This window comes from Plecotus auritus (assembly GCF_963455305.1).
Source record: "Plecotus auritus genome assembly, chromosome: X".
Lineage (NCBI taxonomy): Eukaryota > Metazoa > Chordata > Mammalia > Chiroptera > Vespertilionidae > Plecotus > Plecotus auritus.
The window spans coordinates 130722392-130733182 of NC_137784.1; the positions used below are offsets into that span (position 1 = coordinate 130722392).

At 53.0% G+C, this 10791-nt stretch overlaps 1 protein-coding gene across 1 annotated transcript; it reads right to left on the reverse strand.

Annotated features, from left to right (window-relative positions):
- Positions 1-1157: 1157 nt before the first annotated feature.
- On the reverse strand, positions 1158-9046 carry LOC308240296 (melanoma-associated antigen 10-like; the record flags this gene model as incomplete). Its single annotated transcript, XM_080653186.1, has 4 exons — positions 1158-2103; positions 2619-2710; positions 6950-7079; positions 8982-9046. 4 exons carry the CDS (start codon positions 9044-9046, stop codon positions 1158-1160), a joined length of 1233 nt encoding a protein of 410 aa, XP_080509312.1.
- Between the last annotated feature and the right edge of the window lie 1745 nt (positions 9047-10791).

Sequence of the window (10791 nt, forward strand, 5' to 3'; positions counted from 1 at the left end):
CCTAGAGAAAGGAATAACAGGAGCAGGAAGAATTGGCACCAGTACCCACACACCAACCCCATGCCATGGGCATGACCCACAAATCCTAGAATTCAAGCCTCAAATAACAGTGGTAGGGGCAGTGCCACTGTCACCCCAGTCTACAGTTGAGAAGGTGGCACAGAGGAATGAATAGACGGCCCACGATCATGGGGGACATGACTACATCACCCACTGTCCTTGCCTTTTACCTGGGGAAGGGGGTCCTAGTACTTGGCAGGCCTCAGATTCCACAGGGCTGAGTACCTGGCCCGTACTGTAATAGGACAGTCACAACCGGTGGCTACACATCACCATCATCGGGCCTGAGCCTCAGTACTGCACTCCACATGAGCAACCCCCCACTCTGGCTGACTCACCCCTCCTGTCTTAAAGCACATAAACCTCACTTCAGCTTTTATGTCCTCGTGTGTATGGAAACATACCCACTCTCAAAGACAAGGCCCAGGGGACCAAAGCTGCCTGTGTTCACTCCCTTCCCAAGCCAGCGTCCTTCCAGTCCCGGTGCGCAGCTCCTCTGCTCTGCATCCCCTCCCTTTCTCTGGCTGGGTTGCCTTTCCTGGTGAGGACAGAGGCTCAATGAATGTTTAGGGTGCACATGAAGCAGTGAGAAGAGTCTTTTTACTGTTTATTTTTCTACATTCTTGAATAAGCTAAGAAAATCCAGGTAATATATTTTATTTTTACAGAACGACAGACTAAAAATGATGCAAGAATTCAAAAATTAACTATTTTATCTCTGTTTTACAGCTATGCTCTTTCACATTAAAAAAAAAAAAAAAAAGCCCATTCCAATTCCATGTTATCTGGTTACAGAGTACAAATAAAATGAAGGATTCCCAATTTGTTTTACAAAATAGCAAAGCTCTTTGTCTTAAGTTAAATAACAATAAACGTGTGACCTGTGTCATTTGTAAACTTAGATTCCGAAGCTAATAAACATTCTACTTATAGTAACATTTTAAAATATCAAAAATAAAAGAAGATACATTTCTAAGTCACCCCAATGGAACGAGACACACAAATGTTATTCACTATAATCCCCTAGTCTGGCCCTCCACTGCTTGGATCATTGACTTCCCTCTTAAAACACAAAGTAACGAAATCTGCCTTGGACTTCACTGAGGGCAGAAGAAGCTACCGGACATGGCAGAAGAACTTGCACTGGCCATGGCAGTAGTATCATCTGTGGTGCTAATTCTGGCCTGGGCTCTCTGTTCCTCCTCTCTCAAAGCCTCCTCATACCAGTCTGGGAAGGATCTGGGGTCACTCCCATTGATCTGGGCCAAAAACTCCAGGACTTTCAACTTGGTGGTCTCAGCGTGGGCCCTGGGCCCCCACAGGAACTCGTACCGTGCCGGTTGGCTGTTGCGCACCTGCCGGTATTCCAGGTACTGTTCCTGCACCCAAACTTTGGTGAGGAGCTCCCTGGGCTCCCCATAGATGCAATGCTCCATCCCAGCATGCACCCCCATGGCATTCAGTGCTTCCCATACCTTCTCTTCGGGGACACAACCATCCTCCGAGAAGATTATACTAAGGATGAGTATCAGAAGGCCAGTCTTGGGCATACTGTGCTCATTGCTCACCATCCCATCATAGGTGAGGCCCAGGCTGGTGACTAGGACATAGGTGTGGCTGGTGGGGTCCACTTCCTTCACATCAATGCCATAAACCAGCTGCATGCACTCAGAGGCCTCGCTGAAGATTACAGCAAAGTGGTCCTGGTGCTCTCTGATGATGCTACTCAGCATTTCTACCCTTGTGGTCAGCTCCTTTGTGCGATACTTCAGGAGCAGGAACCCCACCAGATCAGCTACCTTATCATCAATCACGTCTCTGGGCAAGGACTCTGTGTCTGGCAGGGCCCGGGAGGTACTCGGACCCTCCTCTTCTTGGCTGCTGGACTGGCTCAATGGAGCAGCAGCGGCAAAGGCAGTAGGGGGGGCACAGGCACTTGGAGAGCTCTGGAGAGGACTCAGTGTCCCAGCAGCAGCATGAACCTCCTCCTCTTCCTCCTCCTCCTCCTCCTTCTCCTCCTCCTCCTCCGGGGTGCTTGGGGTACTTGAAAGCAGAGGGTAGCAAGAGAAAGAGGAGGAGGAGGAGAAAGAGGAAGGAAAAGAGGAGGAGCAGGTGGAGGAGGAGGAGGAAGAAACCTCTTCCACAGTCTCGGGAATCTCAAGCGTGTAGCGTCGTCGCTTTGGAGCTCGGGGCATGATGACTCTTGTCAGGCAGCCACAGGAGTGCGGGCAGGAGGTGGGCAATGAGGACTCACAGGCCTGGGGAGAGAGGAAGTGTAAGTGGCCTCAGCTGGGTACACACTTGTCCGCTTTGACAAAGTAGAGCTACAGGTTTCCCCTTTAGGGGTGCTCTTGGGCCTCACTGGGGTCTCTCCTCCTGGGTGGCCTGTCCCCTAAGATCCTGAATGAGGAAGTCAGATGGTTCTTCAGGGTACAGTCGTCATAGGCCAGGGTTCTGTGGCTGGCAGTGGGGTGGGGTCGGGTGCTGCAGGGGTTCTCCTCTATTCTGGCATGGGGGAGAACCTGGGGACACATTCTAGGTGAGGGCAGGCACCTCACCTTGACTGCTGGCACGGCCTGGACCTCCTCTGCTCTGTGACCTGTGTTTTGTGCTTCAGACCAAGGCCTTTATGCCCTGGTTCCTGGAGCCCCTGTAACAGGAAACGAGGAAACACCTCAGCGTGCAGGTGGCATGCACAGCCATGGGCCTCCAGTGCTGACAAGAGGGAGGCCAGGATTCTGTGAGTTCCCCACTGTTCTGGCCTGGATGGTCTCCTGCGTCCTCACTCAGGGTCCTCACCTTTCCCCTGGCAGGGCCCGTGAACCTCCCCTCTGCTGGCCCTGAGGCAAAACGCTCAGAACAAGGCTACACACCCCTGAGACTGAACAGAAGAAAGTGAGGGGAGTGAACCTCCCCACATCTGACCACACCTGCCCAGGACATCCCACGGGATACAGTATGACCTGGCCAAACTCTGTGGGGGCTATCTGCCCTGGGACGGGGAGTCCCCTCAGTCCTAACGTTGACATCTCACAGGGTCTTGGACAACTTCCTGTGTTGACCTGAGGCCACTTTCCTTCAGAGTAAAAAGCACACCTTCCTGAGTCACTGGTGGAGGACGTGAGGGACACCACGGCTAGCCACCATATTCCACTTTCTCTCATGGCTGACAGAAGTGGCAAAGTAAGGCTGGGATTCGACCTGTTGTGATGTGAGTTTTTCCCTCAGTCCTCAGCTGAAGCTTGAAAGGAGACAGCAAGACTCGGGAGCAGGGGAGGAGCATTAGGGTTCCTGCTGTCTTTCCTCAGATTCCTCACCTTAAAAGAAGTCAGGGCCCGGGCCACCTCCCCCCTCCTCCTTTGCTGACCTGCACGTGGCCCCCTCAGTCCAGCTCTCTCACCTGCCTGAGGCCCACCACCACCGCAGCCAAAATCAGAGTGCTCTCTGTCGGACAGCCCTGCCTGGGGTCTCTCGGAGCTGAAAGTGGAAGTGGGGTGAATGTCCGTGAGGCCCACATTTGTACTGGAGGAGAATTCCCCCTCCTTCCTCCCTCATGTTCAATAGCTTGGCCACTTGCAGTGCCCGAGTGTCCTGGCTCTGCTGTCCATATACCACACCCTTTGTGTAAGGCCCCACCTCTTTCAGATTCCTGAGAGCAAAGGGAGTGGGAGGATCCATGGGAAAGCGATCCCAGAAACCCCAGGGCTGAGGGCAGGTGCGCGTTTCTGAGGGGTCCCCACTGGGGTGGGATCCAAGGTTCCCTCAGTCCTCCCTTAGGATCCTCCCCTGACTCTGGCAGATGCTGGCCCCACCCACTGCTGATGTGAGTTCCTGCTCTTTATACCCAAGCCCCACACTGTCAGGCCCAGATGCACGCATAAGAAAATGCCACCTGCCGAAACCGGTTTGGCTCAGTGGATAGAGCGTCGGCCTGCGGACTGCAGGGTCCCAGTTTCGATTCCAGTCAAGGGCATGTACCTGGGTTGCGGGCACATCCCCAGTAGGGGGCGTGCAGGAGGCAGCTGATCGATGTCTCTCTCTCATCGATGTTTCTAACTTTCTATCCCTCTCTCTTCCTCTCTGTAAAAAATCAATAAAATATATTTTAAAAAAAAAAAAAAAAAGAAAATGCCACCTATGATCATCCTCCTGTGAGGCCTGCCTATGGACTGTGGAAGGTCCTGGGCCCACCCCCTGCCGCTCTCCAGTACTGCTCCCGATCCTAACCCTGTTGTGCAACTCAGCACATGCTGTGTAGTCATCCCCCCAGCGGGATCCCAGCACTGTCTCTGGTCTAGCTTTCAGGGTCCCTCCGTCCTCCATCAGGGTCCTCACCATGACTCTGGCAGGTCCTTGGTGCACTATCTACCTACATGGGGTCCCACTCCCTCTACCAAACCCCTAGAGCAGTGGTTCTCAACCTTTCTAATGCCACGACCCTTTAGTACAGTTCCTCATGTTGTGGTGACCCCCAACCATAAAATTTTTTTTGTTGCTACTTCATAACTGTAATTTTGCTACTGTTATGAATCTTCATGTAAATATCTGTGTTTTCTGATGGTCTTAGGCGACCCTGCTAGTAGTTCTCAAACTGTGGGTTGCGACCATCAGAAAACACAGATATTTACATGACGATTCATAACAGTAGCAAAATTACAGTTATGAAGTAGCAACGAAAATAATTTTATGGTTGGGGGTCACCACAACATGAGGAACTGTACTAAAGGGTCGTGGCATTAGAAAGGTTGAGAACCACTGCCCTAGAGTCTCTGAGACCAGGACTGACTCCGGTCTAGATTTCAGGGTCCTTGGCGCACAATCTGCCAGTATTGGGTCCTACTCCCTCTACCAAACCCCCAGACTCTCTGAGACCAGGACTGACTCTGGTCTAGATTCCAGGGTCCTTGGTGCACTCTCTGCCTCTATGGGGTCCTACTCCCTCTAACAAACCCCTATAATCTCTGAGACCAGGATTGACTCTGGTCTAGATTCCACAATCCCTCCGTTCTCCATCAGGGTCCTCACCTTGACTCTGGCAGGTCCTTGGCACAACATCTACCTACATGGGGTCCCACTCCCTCTACCAAACCCCTAGAGTCTCTGAGACCAGGACTGACTCTGGTCTAGATTCCACAATCCCTCCGTTCTCCATCAGGGTCCTCACCTTGACTCTGGCAGGTCCTTGGCCCACCAAGTGCCTATATTGGGTCCCACTCACTCTACGAAACCCCCCAAGTATCTGAAACCTGGACTTTCTATAATCTAGCTGCTAGGGTCCTTGGTGCACCAACTGCCTATGTGGGGTCCTACACTCTCTACTGAACACACAGAGTCTCTGAGACTAGGACTGACTCTGCTCTAGAGTCCAGGGTACTTGGCCCACCATCTGCCTAATTGGTGTCCTACTCCCTCTACTGAACAAAGAGTCTCTGAGACCAGGACTGACTCTGGTCTAGAATCCAGGGTCCTTGGCACACCATTTGCCTGTATGGGGTCCTCATCCCTCTACTCCACTCCAGAGTCTCAGCACAGGACTGACACTGGTCTAGCTTCCAAGATCCTTGATGCACCATCTGCCTATATGGGGTACTATTCCATCTACGGAACCCCTAGAGTCTCTGACACCAGTATTGACTCTGATCTAGAGTCCAGGGTCCTTGGTGCACCATCTGCCTATATGGGGTCCTTACTCCCTCTTCTGAAACCCCAGAGTCTCTGAGACCAGAACTGAATCTGGTCTAGCTTCCAGGGTCCTTGGCACACCATCTGCCTATATGGGGTGCTACTCCTTCTACTGAATCCCCAGAGTCTCTGAGACCAGGATTGACTGTGGTCTACATTCCAGGGTCCTTGGCGCACCATCTGCCTCTATTGGGTTCCACTTGCTCTACACAAGCCCCCAGCGTCTCTGGGACCTGGACTGACTCTGGTCTAGCTTCCAGGGTCCCACCCCCTCTACCAAACCCCCAGTGTCTCTGAGACCTGGATGGAAACACAGAAGGGAGATAATGGCGGGTGTCGTCATTCTCACCGGGCCCCCCCACATCTGTTCTCCAGTTCCTGGCCCCACCCTGTGCTGGCCTGGGGTCATCATTCTTACAGCAAACCCCCTCCCAACCCCCAGAGACTCTCAGACCCGCATGCGGAAGTGAGATAATGTCCCGTGTGTCCACCTCCCCTGGGTTCTGCCTGGTTGGCTCTGTGGTGGGGTCTCGGGTCCTTCCATCCCCCTCAGCGAGCTGACCTTGACTCTAGGAAGCTCTGCCCACCATGCTGACCAGAGGCCCTGCTCTTTGTCACCGTCCCCGCCTCAGAGCCCGCTGTGCGAGTCAGGACACACTGTGTGTGGCCACCCGCGTGGTGGACAGCAGGGGTGGACTTCTGCGGGCTTCCCTCTGCGGTGGGACCCACCCAGGTCCTCACCTGGATTCTGGCAGGGCCTGGGCCCGCCTCCTGCCCAGGTGAGGTCCGCCTCCGCCCCGAAGGCCGGGGTTCTCGGAGCCCAGGGTAAGGGTCACAGAGGCTGCTGTGTGTGGGCGTTCACGCCCTGCGAGCTCCCGGGCGGGGATGGCCCTGCTCTAGGTCCCAGGGTCCCTGGTTCCATCCCCCTCTGTGAGACCCGGGTGGAGGTGGACGGAAGGACACGCTGCCTAGGGTCCTCCCCCCAAGAAGCCCGCCCCCAGATGGATCTGGAGGGCCCTGGGCCCGCCCCGGCCATGTTGAGCTACCGCGCCTCTCACCAAACCACCAGAGTCGCCCAGACCTGGCTGCGCCAACCTCGACCCGCCGCATGTGGTCACCCCCCACCCCGCCCCGCCCAGGGTGCTCCAAGGACGGAAACCGTTGTTCGAGGCCCCGGGGTCCCTCTGCCCTCCCTGGGCACCCTCACCTTCACTAGGCCAGGCCCCGGGCCCGCCTCTGTGGATGTGAGCTTGCTCGGGCTCTCCCCCGGGCATCCCAGGGTCTCGGAGACCCGGATGTGGAGGCGGAAGTGAGGAACTGGGCTCTGGCAGGGGTCTCTGAGACCCGGAAGAGGCGTGTGTGGTCACCCTCACCAAAGCCCTTCCATGCTGAGTGTGTGGTGGGGCAGGGGCTCCCACCCCCCGTACTCACCGTGACCCTAGGCAGTGCTTCTGCCCTGCCCTCCGCTAACCAGAGGCCCTGCTCTGGATCTCTGTCCCCAGTCTAAGGCCCTGTTGTGGCAGTCAGGGTGGAACCCAACAAAAACGGAGGTTCTGCTGTCTGCCTCAAGGACAGCCAAACGCCTGAGGCAGGTGCTGTTGAAAACGCAAGGATTTATTCATGAGTCACATGACCTGGGCAGTGCTGGGCTCCTGTCTCAAAGACCAATCTCCTCTTCCTACCTAAGCCCGCCTTTTTTTTTTTTTTTTAATCTTTATTGCCAAAAGTGTTAGGGAGCTCCCCCGATTTCCCCATTGACCCCTTCCAGCCGGCACCAGCCCCCTGCCCCAGGCCTCCATTCACTACACGGTTGATGTGGCCCTGGGTTATGCACACAAGTTCTTTCGTTAGTCTCTTCCTACCCACCCCCGCCTTCCCTCTGAGATTTGACAGTCTGTTCCATGCTCCTATGTCTCGGGATCTATTTTGTTCATCAGTTTAGTTTGCTCCTTAGATCCCACATGTGAGTGAGATCACGTGATACTTGTCTTTCTGGCTTATTTCTCTTAGCATAATACTCTCTGGGTCCCTCCATCCTGTCTCAAAGGGTAACAGATTTCCGTGCTCAGAGGTAGGAGACTGTCCTCCTGAGATGCCTCTCTGGGCTCATTGACTGTCTCAAGGACTCTGACCTTCAGGGAAACGGGAAAGCTGGCCGGAAATAACATGGTTTTATCAATCTTTTTGCTTCTGCTCATTTCAGGGCTGTGCAAAGAGAAATGTTTTAGAAGTGGTTAGTGCTCGGGAAATCCTTTACACGTTTTCCCTCTCTCTCTCTCTCTGTTCAAACACAGAGAACGCTTCAGTAGCACCCAGGGATCCTTGTGGGAGGTCTGGGAGCGGGCACTGAATGATTGCCTGAGGGTGACCAGCCAGGCATGGCCTCATTCACAGTGAAGGGGACATCAGACTTTGAAAGAAAGCACCTGTCTCCCCTGGCAAGTGACTTGTCTGTTGTAAAAGTGTCCCTTGGCTTATGAGGTCTTGTGTTACACATGTCACATAGCTACCTCGTGACCCAAGGACAGATCTGAAATACAGCTCTTATGTAAAAGTGATGGGTAGAGTTTTTGTTTTCCTGTGTGGGCAATCTTTAATTTATTTGGGTCCCTTCTAGCAGGGTTGCTAATGGTTGTTAGCTGTGAGGATGATGGGCATTCTCCCAGGTGTCGCCTGGAATGGCCATCTTCTGAACCTGACTGGCTCTGTCGTACACCACTTAGCAGATGGGGTTGCCTGAATTCTAGGTGGGCCTCCCAGGAAGGCCCCTGGAACTTGGGCTAGAGACACTCAGATGCTGATCAGAACCTTCCTGGCATCATAGGGGGACCCGTGAGTAAAGACCCTCCTGTTTCAGGATGCATGACTAATGTAAGGTGATTCCCCCAAGGTCAGGAGTCAGGCAGTTCTGTCTCCTGTCCAGTAGGCAAGGCTCAGGGGACCAGGTTTCCTGGGCTTGCCTCAGGACCCCCTAGCCAGATCCTTGGCTGAGTGGGTGAAAATAAAAGAGGACAGCAGGGATGAACATCTTTCTGGGGCCAGGATTTCTAGCCTCCTCAGGATCATCTGACAAGTTGTGTGGCATGGAAACAGAAGAACATGGACTCACAATTCTCATTGGATTGTTTATTTTGTACCATGTAGTTTTGCCTTTCTTTATTAAAGCAGAAATGGGTTTGTGGTTACAAAGCTTGTGATATTATGGGCCTGCAATTGTCCTTGAACTGCTCACAGTTCACTTGTTATTGGAGGAGCCCTCACGCTCCTCCTCCTTGGCCTGGTCAGGGTCCTCAGGTGGAGCCATGTCTGAAAGGCCAGCTATCAGAATGGAATAACAGATGTTGTGCAAAGACATCACCGAACGTTGTAGTGGTTCATTTGGGGGGTGGGGGCAGATCCCCTGTGCCATCGGTTCTGGTAGTAGCCATAGGCACAAACATGACATTACCAGAAGTGTCCTCCACACTTGAACCACTGGTTGCACTTGGGCACTGGACCTCCCTGGCACTGCTCAGGGGCTGAGGAATGGAGAACTCCAATGCCTGGGTGGCACTGGGTCCCCAATCATTCCTGGCTGTCTCCTGAGCCTTTTGTTCAGCTTCTTTGTTGCTGTCCTCATGGTGTACTCTTGGGGAGTGTCTTGTGGGGGCCATCTTCTTTTTTGTCTTTGGAGGGGTGGCATTGAACCTGGACAAACACGAGTCACTTAGTTGCCTTGTGCCTTAATGTTCTCCAGGAGCCAAGGCTTGCCTCTCTGGAAATTGCGATTTCTGTAGATCTGAAACAAAATTAATTAATTTAGTCAATTGTGGAGAAAATATATCTATTGGACATTAACTGGCCTCTCAGAGTCTTTACTCATCCCTGCAGGTTGTCTCTGAGGGAGCCATAGTTTCAAATGAAAATCTGTACTTTCTCATCTTCTGATAAACACTGTATATCATGTGAAAAAGGGTTAGACCCTGAAATGAAGCCCTTTCAGTATATCGTTCTTCTGGGTCCACTAGGAAGATGTTTGAGTAACAGGGAACATGGGAAATGGGAGGTCTTTCTACTTTACCATTATCTTGTTCCCTGGAGAGCAAACTGCAGAGTTGCCTTGGTGTATTTTGCTAAAACCATGGAGGTTCAGCAAGCGGATGAAACTCTTCAGGCTGTTCGATTCAAAGATGTGCTCCTCGCCCCTTCGGCAGAGAATCTCCCTCTGGAAAAGATTTTCCTCGATGATCACAGTGTCTCCGTCGTCATTCCAGCGCACAGACCTGAAGGCGTCGTCCTCCACTATCCTCCAAAGCTTTCTTGGGAAGGACGGCCCAAGAAGAATGTTGTTTCCTTCCACATTGGCGGCACTTTGGTTTGGGTCCTGTGGTTGTGGGTTGTCTTGCGGGCTTGGATCTTGGCTCTGTTCTTGGCCCCTGTGCCTCTCCAAAGCCTCCCTGGGACCCACATGTGGATCTGGGGATGTATCATATTGGACTATTATTGGTGGTTGTCCATCCTCTGAAGGGGCCAGCTTGGCTTCGTGCATCTCATGGGTACTCTGACTAGCCATGTTGATGCTCTACATCAACACGCATTTGGTACCTGGATCCTAACACTTCAAAAGTGGGATCAGAAATGCCTTTGGTCACAGCCGTGATGCCCTATATATACTGTCGTCAAAATTCTAGAGTCTCGGTCGTGGGGCAAACAGCTGCCTAAGTCATGTCATGTCACAAAAGTGACTTATGGCTGCTCTGGAGTGAGGGCCCTGGACAAGTGTGGGGGAGGGGACATCTTTAGAGCCCCCATCTTCTCTCTTTTCAAATAGTACAGGAAAATAGGGGTCAGGTTAATAGAAAAGGTGCTCATATGCTGCCAGGAAGACTGTTTCTTGTTGCCAGTTCTCTGGATGTGTTGAGAGGTCGAGATCCTATCTCCACCCCCATCCCTACAGGGGGGGTGGCAGTTGATGGCATCTTTATTGCTCAAGGGCAAGGCCCTGGTTAGTCCCAGCTTGGGCTACCACCAAGACTGCCTGGGTCAGATGGGCCCCTGGGGGACTGTACC